Source organism: Alligator sinensis, unplaced genomic scaffold, assembly GCF_000455745.1.
Source record: "Alligator sinensis unplaced genomic scaffold, ASM45574v1 scaffold1334_1, whole genome shotgun sequence".
Classification (NCBI taxonomy): Eukaryota; Metazoa; Chordata; order Crocodylia; family Alligatoridae; genus Alligator; species Alligator sinensis.
Window position 1 is genome coordinate 207,869 of NW_005842872.1, and position 14,466 is coordinate 222,334.

Here is a 14,466-nt window from a genome sequence, read left to right on the forward strand (position 1 = left end):
CACTCGCATGGTCAGGGGGCAGCAGGGCAGGCCCTACGAGGAGAGGCGATGGGACCTGAACCTGATCAGCCTCCACAAGAGAAGGCTGAGGGGGATCTAGTGGCCGTCTATAAACTGGCCAAGGGAGACCAGCGGGGAATGGGGGAGTCCCTGTTCCCCCGAGCACTGCCGGGAGTAACGAGGAACAATGGCCACAAGTTGACATAGAGTAGATTCAGGCTAGACATCAGGAGGCGGTACTTCACGGTCAGGGCGGCTAGGATCTGGAACCAACTTCCAAGGGAAGTGGTGCTGGCTCCTACCCTGGGGGTCTTTAAGGGGCGGCTGTACAATCACCTGGCCGGGGTCGTTTGACCCCAGTACTCTTCCTGCCCATGGCAGGGGGTCGGACTTGATGATCTGCTCAGGTCCCTTCTGACCCGACCAACTACGAAACTATGAACCTATGAAGACAAGGGGTCGTTAATGCCGGTAGCTTAGAGGCAGTCGGGTAGGTTACACTGAGCCATGGGGTGGATGGGCTCAGTCCCTGCTGCCCCTCCAGGCCGTGGAGCAGGACCCAGAGCAGGGTGCGAGTGTGCCAGTGCCCCCGGATCCGCCCGGCCCCACCGATCTCTGTCTCCGCAGAGTGCCGGGAGCTGCTCCTACACATGGCGGTCCCCATCCTGGAGGAGATGATCAAGATGGGGGAGGAGGAGGAGGCCTGCATCGACCTGCTCAGCAACACCCTGGAGGTGCTCTACAAAGCCGAGAAGGTAAAGCCTGCGCCACTGGCCGGGCCCGCTCAGCCATGCCCAGCCTGGGCCGCCCGTGCCGGGGAAGGCCCTGGGCACGTGGGACGGGACCGGCCCCGGGCACCACGGCGCAGCCCTGTCCGCGGCAGAGAGCTGGGCTCCGCACGGGCAGGGGCTGCTCCGCGGCGCGGCTGCCCACACCCTGCCCGCTCTGCCTGTTGGGAGCCTCCTGGGTTCCCGTGGGATCTCTCTGTGGCTGCTCTTTTCCAGCTGCAAACTAGGAGCTGGGGCAAACGCAGGGGTAAGAGGAGCCATTTAAACTAGCCACCAGTCGGGGCATGAGAGCAGACGGGGTGAGCGTGGGGCCGTGCCGGGCAGGGCACCGGGGCTCGGCGGCGGGCTGACTCGCCCGTGCTCGTAGGCTCTTTCCGGTCCACCCGGGTGAAACATCTGGAAACGGGACAGATCAAAGCCCAGTTCAGCAACGCAGGAATAACAGGCAGTCCCCCCCACCATCCCGCGAGAGGTCCTGGGCTGCCCCCGAGCCCCTGGGAGAGGAGCATGAGAGACAGGACGGGCCTGGGGTCAGGTGTAACGTGGCATCTCCTCTGCTCCTCTGGTATCGGCGCTTGTTGTTTGTCTGCGCCTGGTGCAATCGGGGCTCGCCGTGCCTAGGGAGATGGACCCCGGCCTCGGGGGTCACAGCCTGAAGAGTCTGGGTGGGCGCACCGGGAGGCAAGGCGAGGGCCGTGCCGTGCCGTGCCCCAGCTGCAGAGAAGCAAAGTGACGCTCGCTCTCCGGGTCCAGAAGGAGCCGGGCATGGGGCTGGCTGGAAAGGGGCAGTTTTTGCCACCTTGGTCTTGCCAAAAGCATGGTGTGAGACGTCCCTCCCTGCTCCCAGCTTGGAGCAGGACGCTGGACCAGCCGCTGGCAGGCAGCATCCCCTCGGCAGGCCCGGCCCGGGTGCGGTGCAGCGTGCAGGACCGGTGCAGGAGGGAGGCTCAGCGCAGCCATGCTCTTGGGCTCGTCTCGGGGTCGCGGCTCGTAGTGAATTTTGCCCCGCGTTCTTGGTTGCAGAGAGCAGAAGAGCGGAGGGCGCGGCAGAGCACGCAGGAGACGCAGCGCTGCGGGGAGGAGGACACGGAGCTGGTGAGTGTCACGCAGCAGAAAAGGGACGGGACGCGGCCCGAGCACTCTCCATCTCCGTCCCTGGGAGTTTCCAGGAGCAGGTTGGACAGGCCCGTGGCTGCGATGGTTTAGTCAGGGCTGATCCTGCCTCAGGCAGGGGTTGGGGGCGATGAGAGCTTGCAAGACCCCTCCAGCCCCCCGGTCCCATGAGCAGTGCCTGGAAGGGAGGGCAGGAGAGGGAAGGGAAGGCCTGCGCCTGCTGAGAGCATTTCCCAGGCGGGCTGCGCGGTCAGCGAAAGGCCCATGCCCGACCAGGTGGGGAATGGGGAAGCCGCTCAGAGCCCCCCGAAATGCCTGCAGACGAATGCTGGGGCCAGGGTCCCAGGGCAGCGGCATGAAAACCAGCAAGAAAAGCTGCAGAAAGCTGCCTGGAGGTGCACCCCAGCCAGGGCCGAGCCTGTGGGGAAGGACCACGGACTTCACCACATGGAAAAGCACCCGGAAAGGAGGGTGGGAACGAGCAGGGCCCCACGGGGAGCAGCAAACAGCGCTGCTCGGCGAAGGCCGCCACGTCCCGTGAGCCAAGGAGCGCAGAGAGAGCGAGCAGCGCCGCACGTCGGGCAAGAGGAGCTGCTCCGGAGGAAACGGGCTGGGTACGGTCCAGGAATGCTTTGCCCTCAGCAAGGACAGGGCTCCCCTGAGGGCAAAGGCGGAAAGGCCGGGGGAAGGAAGGTCAGGGTTCGTGGGCTGTGTCTGACGCCCAGACTTCCCCGAGGTGTCTGGTTTGAGGGCTGTGTCATTCAAGGCTTTCTTTAGAAAGCCGCTTCACTACAGCCCTAGTTATACCTGTCGGCAGGGCTTAGGCCCATGCTGGGTCAGAAGTCCCCAGGATGTGTTTCTTCTCGGTTCACGGCTCGATAGGCTGTGACGGCCTCTTAAAGCAGGGCGAAAGCACTTGGAAATCCCCACGACAAGGGTGGCGGAGTCCAAAGGGAATAAATTCAAATAGCTTCAGGAAAAGGCAGAGGCCTTCCTCCATGCCTGTGCGAAGCAGGGTCTGTGCAGCCCCGTGTGTGCCCGTGGCCTCTGCTTGTGTCTGAGCCCCGGTGAGGGACCAGGGCTTTCCCACTGCAGCGGTGCTAAGCGTCCCTCCGTGGTGCAGTGCAGGAGACCTCACCACTCCTGCAAGGGGAAAGCACTTGCCCTCCACTGCTTGGAAATTGCTCCTCAAGCCCCCGTGTCCGGGTATCTGGTGCCCGGGGCTCCTCAGCCTGGTGCCATTTCTCCGGTAGCTGAAGTCCCGGTGCTGCTCGAGGGCTTCACTCAGCAGCGGGCACGCTTTCCATGCTGCGGTGCTCCAGACCGCTGCAATCAGCGCCGGTGCTTGGCGGGCGGCATGCCTGGCACCCGCTCATCCCGCGCCGGCACCTTCAGCATGTGCCTGCACCAGCCTTGCTCTGCCGTTGGCCACGATCACCTCCGCGCTCCCGATCCTGGCACGGATCAGACCACATGCTCGTTCAGGCCCCGGAGCAAGAAACCGCCGGAGCGCCCTGTGAGGTCCTGGTCATTTGCAAGGGACGGCCCACATCTGCGGTCGCAGGAGAAGCCAGTGGCAGGCAGCTGTCTCCTGCCTGCAAGGACAAGCACCGTTTTGCGGAGGAACACGGTGCATCTCTTCCTGCTACCTTAGCCTCCGCGGGTGGGGGCAGACGGGGACCAGCCATGCTCTTCCCGGCGCGTGCCGGACGGGGTCTGAGAGGAGAGAGGCCGGAGTGTGTGAGGGGCATCACCTCCCGGGTCACCTCCTCCCGGGGCCCCGCCACGGGGCCTTGCACATGCCGGGGACAAAGGCAGCAAGCAGGAAGCTGGCTGGGAGCCAGGGGTGGAAATCTCCCACCAGAGCAATCGTTTGTTGCAGAATTGTAAAATTCTCGTGGTGTCACTGCAAGCAGGAAGAGTCACAGAGTCACAGACGACGCGGGTGGAAGGGAGCGCAGGAGGTCACGTCTAGTCCAGCCTCTGCTCCAAGCAGGACCGGCCGCAACTGCATCGTCCTAGCCAGGGCTTGGTCTAGTCAGGTCTTCAAAACCGCACAGGATGGAGACTGCACCACGTCTCTGGGGAGCCTGTTTCCATGCTTCACCCTCCTCATGAGAAAGTTTTTCCTAATATCCAACCTCAACTTCCCTTGCTGCAGCTTGAGCCCATTGCTCCTTGTCCTGCCATCTGCCCCCACTGAGAACAGCCCAGCTCCATCCTCTTCGCAACCCTCTGCAGGGAGGTGAAGGCTGCTATTCAATCCCCCTCGGTCTTTTCTTTTCCAAACTAAATCAGCCCAGGTCCCCCAGCCTCTCCTCACCAGTCCTGTCCCCCAGCCCCACAACCATTTTCATTGCCCTCCGCTGGACTCTCTCCCATGTGTCCACATCCTTTCTGTAGTGGGGGGCGCACAGCTGAACACAGGACTGCACATGTGGCCTCCCCCGTGCTGAACAGAGGGGAAGAATCACTGCCCTCCATCCGCTGGCAGTGCTCCTACCCATGCAGCCCAGGATGCGGTTAACCACCTTCGCAACAAGGGCACACTGCTGGCTCCTGTCCAGCTTCTTGTCCCCTGTCCCCCCAGGTCCTTGTCTGCAGAGCTGCTGCCCAGCCCGTCGCCCCCCGCCCGTACCGCTGCGAAGGACTAGTTCTTTGCCCCTGCTGGAAAGCCTGGCCGGGCTCTGCAGAGACGGTTCATCTAGGTTTTCCCCACGCCGAGCTCCTCTGGTCGTGAGGAAATGCCTCGTTGTAGGGATGGAGCTGGAACGGGCTGTCCGCTAGCACAGGCACAACAATTCCCCGCAGGGAGGGGAGTCCCGGAGCCCTGCTGGAGTTTCGTCTGGGGCTGGTCACTACAAGGGCTCAGCCCACCTGCCCAGCCCATGCCGGGGTCCACGTGCCTCCTGGCTGGTGAGGGCAGTCAGACAGCACCGGGTCCCCTTTCCTCCCAAGGCAGCGCCTTCTCCTCTGGAGAAAGGGGCCGTGGCGGCTGCTGCTCAGGTGCTTGTCAGTGTTTCCAGCCTTAAGGCCCACAGAGATGGAGAAGAGCTCTCGAGCTTTACCCCCAGGACAAAGTGGACACAGCCAGGGTCCCTCCCCAGCCCCTGGCAGTGGGGCGTAGGGCCATCGTGCCCCTCCGGGGCTGGCTGCCTGTCCCGCTCCTGCCGGGGAAACCTCCATCCGAAGTGCCAGCACTCACCCGAGACGACTCCAGGGCCAGGCAGAGACGGGCGATACCCTGCGATCTCCCTGCGTCCTCCCTCTCTGCATTCAGGCTCTGGCCCTAACACGTCTTGCCTTGCAGGGGAGGGTGAAGAGACACGTCAAGATGATCCTGGAGAGGCTGCTGCGCACCGTCAACTGCCGGGTGATTGTCCTGGACCGGGAGCACGGCCTGCGAGTGAGTACTGCTGCCTCGCGGCTCCGGGCTCTGCTGGGCTGGGGTGGGTCTCTGGGGGTCCTGGGGGGGCCGCGGCCTGGGCATCAGCTCTGGCGAATGTGTCTAGGAGGTCCCGGAGGGGGTCAGAGGCACGGACAACTCGTCGCACTGTTGGAGAAATACGTCCCCGGGGCAGGGAGGGGTTGCAAAGCGGGGCTGGACGTGTCGGGAGGCTGGCGTGAGCGCGGAGCGTCGAGCATGGCAGCTCCGTCCGAGGTCCTCGCCCATGGCCGTGGCCGGGCAGAGCTCTGGCTCTATGGCTCCAGTCCAAAATTCACCATTGGTTTGGACAGAGCTCATCCCACCTCGGGCAGGGCCGGACTCGAGGTGACCTCAGGGCCTCTCCGCCCTTTCCCCATGTCTTGTGCCGAGAGAGACGTTGCTCTGGCCCTGCCCGGGGCAGGTGCCAGGGCTTTCAGGGTGTGCGACAGGCGAGTCCGGAAGGCGTGAGATCGGGGCTCTTCCGGTTGCGGCCGTCGGTGTCCACTGCTCCCAGGCGGCCCTTTGTACTGCAGCGAAGGCGAAGAGCAGCCTTGGCTGATCTCGGGTAGGAAAGGGAAGCCCCGGGGCTGTAGGCCAGGGTCACCTTTAGTCCTGGCAGAGTGTGGGCCCACGACCTGGAGCGCCGACCTCCCAAAGTGCTTTTTGCCAGTCCGTAGACAACAGATACATTTGGTAATATCTCCCGGCGACCAGCTCGTCATTGGTCTAGTAGCTGCCTCCGCCGAGCCGCTCATTTTCATGCTGCCTCGGTGCTCCGTGATTGCAGCGGGGGCTGCAGAGTTTCGTCGTCTTCTTCCGCTCCTGGAAGCTGGGGAAAGGGGCATAAACCCGCCAGCGTCTTCCCTGCTTGGCAAGCTCCAGGAGGCTGGAGGCTCATGTGCCCGGGGCCACAGCGAGCCGAGCTCTCCTTTTCGTGGCAGCAGCAGGTGCAGAGAGTGGGCCCGGGGGAGTGAGCACACCGCAAAGCTCAGGCATGTTGCGGGCAGGGATGCGGTTGCATCCCTTGCAGTCCCCGTTGTCCCTCGTCCGGGAACACGCGTGGCCTGGCCACCAGTCCTGTGGCTCTTGTGTCTGCGGTGCCACTAATTGCTCCAGATCCGTGTCCTGTCCCACGGAGGAGCTCCTGTCCTCAGGGCCCCGTAGCTCATCGTTCTGCCCCAGGGGCACGGCTCAGAGCTGCGGCCACTGGTCCCTTAGGGCATGCCTGGCCTCATTCGGTACGGACGTGCTCATCCGGGCCCCGTGCTGAAGATGCTGCCTCCCAGGCCAGCTGAGCTGGGAACATGAGGATGAATGGGTCAAAGCCTCAGCAGGGACCTGCCGCCAGTTCTAGCGCCCAGTAGATGCCACGTGTGTGCCGCAGTGCAACCCAGAGGTGCGAAGGAGCACGGGAACGCCGCACTGGCCTCTGCATGCCAAGGGCTGTCCTGCCAGCAGCTGCGTGGTGGGCAGGGGTGAGACCTGGAGCCACAGCCCAGCCACTCGCTTGGGCACCTGCAGCAAGTGGTCCCAGAGCCTGAGGCCAGAGGAAGCTCTTCCCTTGGGGAGAGCAGGGGCTCGTGCCCACGGCTGGGGGTCCTCAGCTACCGAAGCCCACTGTGGGTGACTCCCCTTCTGCACGGGCTCCATACAGACAAGCAGGGTTGCAGCCCAGAAAGCCTCCACAGTGCATCGCGGTTCAGGACGGGGCAGCTCAGGTTGGGGGCACGGGCTGCGGGCCCGGCTAGGGTCACCTTGCTTCCTCCCTGCCACCCTGCAGGGGCTGTGTGGTCCCCAGCCCCTGGGGCGCCACACAGATGCGCACTTCCAGGCGCACTTCCAGGCGCTGCATCTCCCTCCAACAAAGGGCTGAACTCTTCCCTTGGGGCCAAGCCGCCCCCACAGGACAGCACCGGCCCCCGGGAGCCCCCAGCCCTCATTACCATGCGCAGGCGGTCTCATTAGGACCTCGGTGCAGCTCTCGGTCCCAGTGGATCCCGCCTCCCCCTCAAGCCAGAATTGTTTTTTCCGAGCATGGCAGCGTCTCCTCGGTGCGCTGCATCGGGGGCGCTCGCCGCGTCGTGCTCCACGTGCAGAGGCCGCCCCTGCCCGCCTCCAGCCCCCGCTGATCTGGGCCCCTCATTAAACCATGAGCAAATCTCCCCCCTCATGGGCAGCCAGGCAGCGGCTGGAGTATTGGAGCTGCTAATTGCTCTCGCGCTGTAATGAGTCAGCGCATCCTGCAGCAGGGAGCTCCCAGCCTCGGCCCCCACCGCCCCCGGGAGACCTGACCAAATGCCTCAAGGCCGCGGCACTTCCATTGGGGACAAGCGAGCAAAGCTTCCACGTGAGCCGAGCTGGCCGGGGCTCAGACGGGCGCGCGTGGCAGAGCTGACCCCGTACGGGTCCATTTTGCTGGCACTGCTCCCTGTAGCTCCAGGCTCCGTGGGCCCTGGGGACCAGGAGCCTCGGATCCGCTTCCTCTTTGGGACCGGCGCCTCGAGGCACAGGGCCATCCTCCTTGGGCACGCACAGCAGCGCTGCACTCGGAGGGTCTCACCCCGCGATGGCCCCGAGCCGCTGGGAGCTGCCACAGCCCATCTATGATGACCCGACGCCCCTTGACCTGGCCTGTGCCGGGCTTGGGTGCCATGTCACGTGGCTGCATAGGGGCTGGGACCCCACTAGCGCGTGGCACCGTGTGCACGGGAACGTGTAGCACAGGGAGGGCCAGACATCTCTGACGGTGTCAGAAGCTGGAGGTGGAGAAGGTCCTGCCCGTCTCTTCCCTGCTGTTTCTCTGAGTGCCCAGGTTTCTCCTAAGCCCACACAGGAGAGCTGCCATGTCCCGGCCAGACCCCTCCCGTGTCTGGCTGCATGGTCAGAGCTGTTCCCAGGCTCGGCCCCTCGCTCCCCGGGCTCGGCGCGTGCAAGGGCAGCCCCGGTGCTTTGTGTGCGGAGAGGGGTGAGGGCATGGCCAGAGGCACCAGCAAGTCTGTGATGGGAGAGGCTTACTGGGTCACCACCACGAGCCCTGCGGGGCAGGGATGTTCCCCGCGGCGTCTCTAAGGTGTTCAGGTCCCTCCTCGCTGCTCGGCAGCCGGGGTCACTGGCACGGGATCGCAGCTGAGTTCAACTCCACTCACGTCTGAGCCTGGGAGGGACTGAAGTCTCCCAGGTTCTTGGGAATAAACTGAAATGTAAGCCCCCGCAGAGGCGCTGGCGCTGCTGCAGCCCAGGATGGGGATGGGGATGGGGATGGGGATGGGCTGTGCCAATGCTCCTGCTGCACCAGCCCCGCAGGGTCCTGGCCGGAGGAGGGGCGAAGGCGCGAAGGAGCTGAACCTGTCACTGGAGGCTCATGGACGGGAGTTGTGCGAACGCTAGAGAAGGCACTGGCTGCACTTGAGATGCACGGGCAGGAGCCCTAGTGTAGACAAGACTCCGGCAGCTTCCGCAGCATCTACCGTGATGGCAGCAATGGCCGTGCAGCGGGGATAGGCTGTCATCTCCAGCCCTCGTCTCCAGCGACCCCCTGCATGCCCCACAGGTCTTCCCGGGAACAAAAGCACACTGGCCAGGGCAGGGGTAACAAAAATAGCGTCTCCCTGGAGTTTATTGATTTCTCATGAAATACAGCATTGCCCGCCCCCCCTATTTACACAAGGGGTGTCAGTAAGGGAACCCGAGAGAGTTAGAAATAGAAAAGCTGGTGCTACCCAAACCCTGGCCTCGAAGAGAGGGAGAGCAAGGAGAAGAGAGTGCTTGTGGTGTCAGCAGTGGACAGTCCCGGGGACAGCGGGGCCCGTCCCGCCGCCGGGCAGTGCGTGTCTGCGTCCCGTCGCGGGCAGCGCCTTACATCACAGGAACCAGAAGCACTTGCGCCTGGATTTTTTGGAGTCCACTTTTGTAGGCAGCTTTGGCACCGGAGACGGCTCCTGCCGGCTTGGCGTGGCAGCTCGCGCCGCGGTCGGGGAGCTCGGGCCGGACTCGCTCTCGATGCTGCTCAGCACCCGCTGGAAACGGCCTTCCTGCTGCCGGAAATCGTGCTCCACGCTGTGCACCGGGGGAAAGGAGACCGGGTTAGTGGGGCCTGGAGCACAGCCGTCGTCCAGGCGCATGCCAGGCGGGGAGGAAGCTGGACAGGCGGCTCTTGGCCTGCAACGTCCCTCCTGCCAGCTGCCCTCTGCCCACGTGGGTCTGCCTGCACAGAGCCTGCTTCCCGAAGCAGCTCCCTCCCCGCGGCCCTTAGGGACGGGCCTCGCTGCGCGCGGGCAGCACCCGTGTGCGAGGGGCTGGACCGGCACAAGGGGCTTTGCCGACCAGTGCTCGAAGCACAGCTGCCTGCGGAGCACGGACCAGCGTTCCCAGCACCGGGGCAGCTCTCCCCACGTACGGTCACACCGTGGCTCTGGCTAGGACCCCGTGGGCTGCCTACCAGTGGACTGCTCTGTCCAGGGTCGCAGAGAGATGCAGCGGCCTGTGCCTTGGGCCCTTGCTAGTCACAGAGCAGCGAACAGGAGCTCCCTTGCTCCTCTGACTTGCCTGACCATCTCTATTGATTTGGCTCCCCCCAGGCAGGGCGCATGCAGAGAAAGATGGTGGGTGCATGAAAGCCTGGCTCGGAGAAGGGCCGGCGGGCCTGGACCCTGCATTGAATCCTTCCCCTGGCTCCTTTCCTTGGGCACTGAAGCCTGCAGGAAAAGCAGCCGGTCAAGGGCAAGCAGCGCTGAGCCAGCTGTGCAGGTAGCCCAGGGCCGTGTCTCCGCCAGGGCCGGTGCCAGCTGCTTCAGGCAAGGGCAGCATTGCTTGCACGAGGGGCTGTGGCTGACACCAGCAGCCAAGCAGCTCCTTTCCCCTAAGCTCAGTCTCCCCAGATCGGATGCACTTGGCCTTGACACCCCTGTTCATTCAGCCGAGCAAAACGGTGGTACTTGTCAGCAAAGACGGAGACAATCCACCTGCTCCAGCGCCAGACCCTGCTCCCCAGAGACTCGCCTGCCTCAGACTGCCCATTCGCACCGGGCATCCCCGCGGTGCCCGACACAACGGCACTGCTCCAGGGGACTGTCCCTGGGCCGCAGCGGCGCGGAGAAGGCTGGAGTTCGACTGTGGCCAACCCCCCCGTCAACCCTGCCTCTGCGCGGCTCTTGGCGGGCGATGAGCCGCGTGGCCTGGCGGGGCAGGACGCTTGTCCCTGCTGCAGTGGGAACACGCTGGCACCCACGTCACTGTGGCACTGGGGACCCCCAGTGACCGGCTCCACCATGCAGCCTCGGGCTCTCTCTCAGGCTTTGTTTCAAAGGAGTGCACTTTTGGACGCCCGCTCTCCAACTGCTGTGGGCCAGAGGCACCGCAGAAGTCAGCTCGCTTCACCAAGAGTCCCGCAGGCAAAGCCCGAGTTCGGGGCACTCCCGCGTGGTGCAAGACGGAGCTGTGCAGGGATCCCCGACCAGAAGCAGCGTTGCCACGTGGGCACGGGGCCAGGCCAGCTCCACCGAGCGGCAGAGTGCGCGGCCCAAGGGCAGCGCTGTGAACACGGCGGCCCTGCCCGTGGGAGAGCTGGCGTGTGCGGGGGTCTGGGCAAGGCACCTGGGCACAGCAGGTCTCTGCCGTGGCCTTGAGGCTTGGTGCCTGTGGCACGGGGGGGCACCTGCCCACGTGGCCTCGGGGGTTTGCACGCCCTGTGCCCTCACAAAAGGGGCAAGGAGATGCCGTCCTGGAGATGCGCCCCCAGCGCACAGCTGGTCAGAGCTGGCCCGGGTGTGGCTGCATGGCCGGAGATGCAGGAGACCCGTGCTGTGCCCCTGGCCTTCTGGGCGGCCTCAGGGAAGTAATTTCCTCTCTTGGCCTCAGCCCTCACTTGTGATGGGGATTATTGTCCCCACGGCTCTGTCTGCCTGCTCTACTTCGACTGTAAGCAGGTCACGGCAAGGCTGTCTCCCTGCGTCTGTGCCGAACGGAGCCTGGATTTCAGTCACAGCTGCAAGGGAAATAACAGCACAAGGAGGCTTTGCTCAGCAAGGGGCTCTGGGACCTTGAGCATCCAGGCGCCCCTTGCCCCACAGCTGAGCCGCGGGCAGAGCTGGCAGGGAACCCACGGGTCGCACCGATCTCCGTTAACCCGGGCGGCACCGTTCTCTGCTGCCCCAGCGTACAGCCTGGCAGCCACCCAGCAGCATGGAAATGGGGAAGCGGGGGGCCCGGGCACGACGCACCCCATGTGTCCGTCTCCTCGTGCCGCTGCGTCCCACCAGAAGACTTGGCGCGGCACGTGGACGGCCGCGAAGCCCAGAGGGAGTCCGGAGCGAGAGCTGACAAATGCACCAACCCGCCTCCTCCAGATGTGACATCTCTTCCCAGACACAGCGCCACGCAGAGACAGGCTCGTCAGTCCCGATTAGCACTGAAATCCCCCACGAGCGACGCGGTGGGGGGGCTGCTGTTAGCTCTGCTGCAGACACGCACGGGGCCAGAGACACAGATACAATGAGGAGAGACGTGCACGCAGCGCAGCAGGCATGCGACGGGCTGCGGGAGAGATGCCTGTGCGTCGGGGCAGGGCGGGGGGCCCGCACATGCATGCAGGCACCCCGAGAGAGCCCCTTACTCCCTCATGGTGGGACACGCACAGAGCAGGCAGCCGCCACTTGTCCACGCACACGTGCATGCGGGGAAGCCTTGCTCGCTGTCGGCTCCGCAAAGGGGCAGTGCAACCCCGACCCCGGAGAAGACACAGGTAATGACAAGCCAGGGCCATGCACGTGCACACGGAGGAAGCTGAACACCGGCAGCCAGCGCCCGGTGCACACACACCGAGACACCCGGGGATGCCTGGACATGCAGCAGGACACACCCGGGTACCTCCTCCCAGAGGCCAGTGGGCCGGCCCCCGCCCTCGCAGGACAGACAGGAGCAGGGCCACTCCTCTGCCCCGTGCTCGGGACTGGGTGACTTCTCTGTGGTGCACGGGACGAGATCTGGGGAAAGGGGGAAATGGAGAGAGGTGTTCCCCCCATGCACCAGGCTGGGCGCAGCCGCCCAGGGCCCCACGCGCCAGCCGAGGGGAAGCCGGTGCCTGCCGCGGCGGCGAAGCAGCACGGGCTGAAGGGTCGTGTCGGGACGTGACGCTGGACAAGGGGCTGTCACTCCTCGCACGGCGCTCTCATCACACCTGCCGAGAGCCTCGCCGGAGCCGAGACCGAGGGACGCTGCGCACCAGGCGGAAAAGGCAGCAGACGCTCGGCCCCGGCCCCATCCCCATCCCCATCCCCAGCACGCGGCGCTGCTGGCAGCCCCCTTCCCAGCCCTCAGCCCGCCTCGGTGTGCCAGCCCTGCACGGCACCGCCACGGGTGCCAGCATCACGGCCTGACCCCCGGCATCGCACCCAGCCCGAGGGCAAGAGAGGCAGGTGAGAGCTGCAGAGCTCACCGCCCCCCTTAGTGAGCGACGCCGAGGTTTACGGCCCTCGCTGTAGCGCGGGTCCCTTGTTTGGTCGCGGTCGGCCTGGTTCAGCCTCCAGCATCGTCGGTCCCCCTTTGCTGCAAGGTCAAAGCCCCTGGCTACCAGCAGCCCTCTCTCGTGTGGGTGCTTGCTATCCCACGCACCGCCCTCGCACTCCCAGCTCCCCGCCGTGCCTCTGCGTCTGTCCAAATGCCAGGCCGTCATCGCAGTGTGCCTGGGCCCTCTGTTTTGAGGGGGGCCCGTGCCCCCGGCGGCCTTGCAATCCCTTGTGCAAGTGAAGCCCGTTTCTGATGTCACCCAGTGCCCTGCGCCCGTGTGCATCTTGCCCCTTGATCCCTCTGCTTTGCAGCCCGGACCCTGCGTAGCAGCTCATCTCCGCGTCCCGGCGGGTGTAGCTGACAGCCCGTCTGCCTTTGGGGAGGTCGCTGCACTGACCCGACGGCGAGCTGTGCTTGTCCGCAGCTTGAGGTGCAGTTTCCCCCAAACCCCTGCACCACCTCTGTGAAACCTGGCAGGCTTCGTGGCCTCAGCGAGAGCCGCCGGCCCTGCAACTTTCACCCGCTGTAGCGTAACACACACACGTGACGTGAATTTTGCTCTCAGCCCTTTGGGGTGCGGTGTCCCCGAACCCCTGCACCTATCACCTTGAAACTTGGGAAGCATCATGCTCCCAGCAGAGGCTACCATCCCGGCAAGTTTCATCTGAATCAGCCAACAGACAACAAAGTTATAGATATTTCATTGATTCCTCTTTATACCCTATGGCCAAATCTCCAAATCTTTTCCGAATCGATTCGGAAAGCCTACAGCTTCCTGCGATTCAATCTGGATTCATAGACTCCAGCGTGCAGAGGCCCTGCCCATCCCTGCTGCGCTGCTTGGGAGAGCTGGCCCGTGCTCTCCTCTCCCGCTGCGGCCCCAGAGGGCTGTGGCTACCCGTGCACCGGGCTGGGTCCTCCTGCAGGGCCTCTGCGCAGAGGCCAGAGGAAGGATAGAAAGACCCAGGCACTGCCACACGCCCTCATGCCCTCCTTTGGGCACTGCCATGATGCGAAAGGGGCATTGGCGAGGACAGGATGACACGCAGGTGCACAGGGGGATCTCTGAGTCATAGACTTCATAGACATTAGGGCTGGAAGGGACCTGGAAGATCATCGAGTCCAGCCCCACACCCGAAGGGCAGGAAGTCAGCTGGGGTCATAGGATCCCAGCAAGATAAGCATCCAATTTACTCTTGAAAGTGTTCAGTGTGGGCGCTTGAACCACCTCCGGCGGCAGGCTGTTCCAGACCTTGGGGGCTCGGACAGTAAAGAAATTCTTCCTTATGTCCAGCCTGAATCGGTCTTGCAGGAGTTTATGACCATTCGACCTCGTCATCCCTTGGGGCGCTCTGGTGAACAAACGTTCCCCCAGATGCTGGTGGTCACCCCTGATAAACTTGTAGGTGGCCACCAGATCACCCCTGAGCCTGCGCTTTTTCAGGCTAAAGAGCCCCAGGGCTCTCAGCCTGTCATCGTAGGGTCTGCTTCCCTGACCTCTGATCATGCGCGTGGCTCTTCTCTGGACTCTCTCAAGCTTCTCCACATCCTTTTTGAATTGTGGAGCCCAAAACTGGACACAGTACTCCAGCTGCGGCCTCACCAAGGCCGAGTACAGGGGGAGAATGACGTCCC

The 14,466-nt window shown here is 64.2% G+C and overlaps 1 protein-coding gene and 1 long non-coding RNA gene across 2 annotated transcripts in view; one reads left to right on the forward strand and one right to left on the reverse strand.

Annotated features, from left to right (window-relative positions):
• LOC102377683 (dedicator of cytokinesis protein 2-like) overlaps positions 1–14,466 on the forward strand; it is a 117,457-nt gene that overhangs the window by 69,040 nt on the left and 33,951 nt on the right. The window contains exons 26-28 of the mRNA XM_025191920.1: positions 628–755; positions 1,812–1,883; positions 5,212–5,307. Of these exons, the coding sequence (XP_025047705.1) occupies positions 628–755; positions 1,812–1,883; positions 5,212–5,307 (296 nt within the window). The remainder of the gene's footprint in view (positions 1–627; positions 756–1,811; positions 1,884–5,211; positions 5,308–14,466) is intronic.
• LOC112548010 overlaps positions 8,948–14,466 on the reverse strand; it is a 12,895-nt gene continuing 7,376 nt past the window's right edge. Inside the window, exon 3 of the long non-coding RNA XR_003091819.1 lies at positions 8,948–9,384. This is a non-coding gene — a long non-coding RNA (uncharacterized LOC112548010). The remainder of the gene's footprint in view (positions 9,385–14,466) is intronic.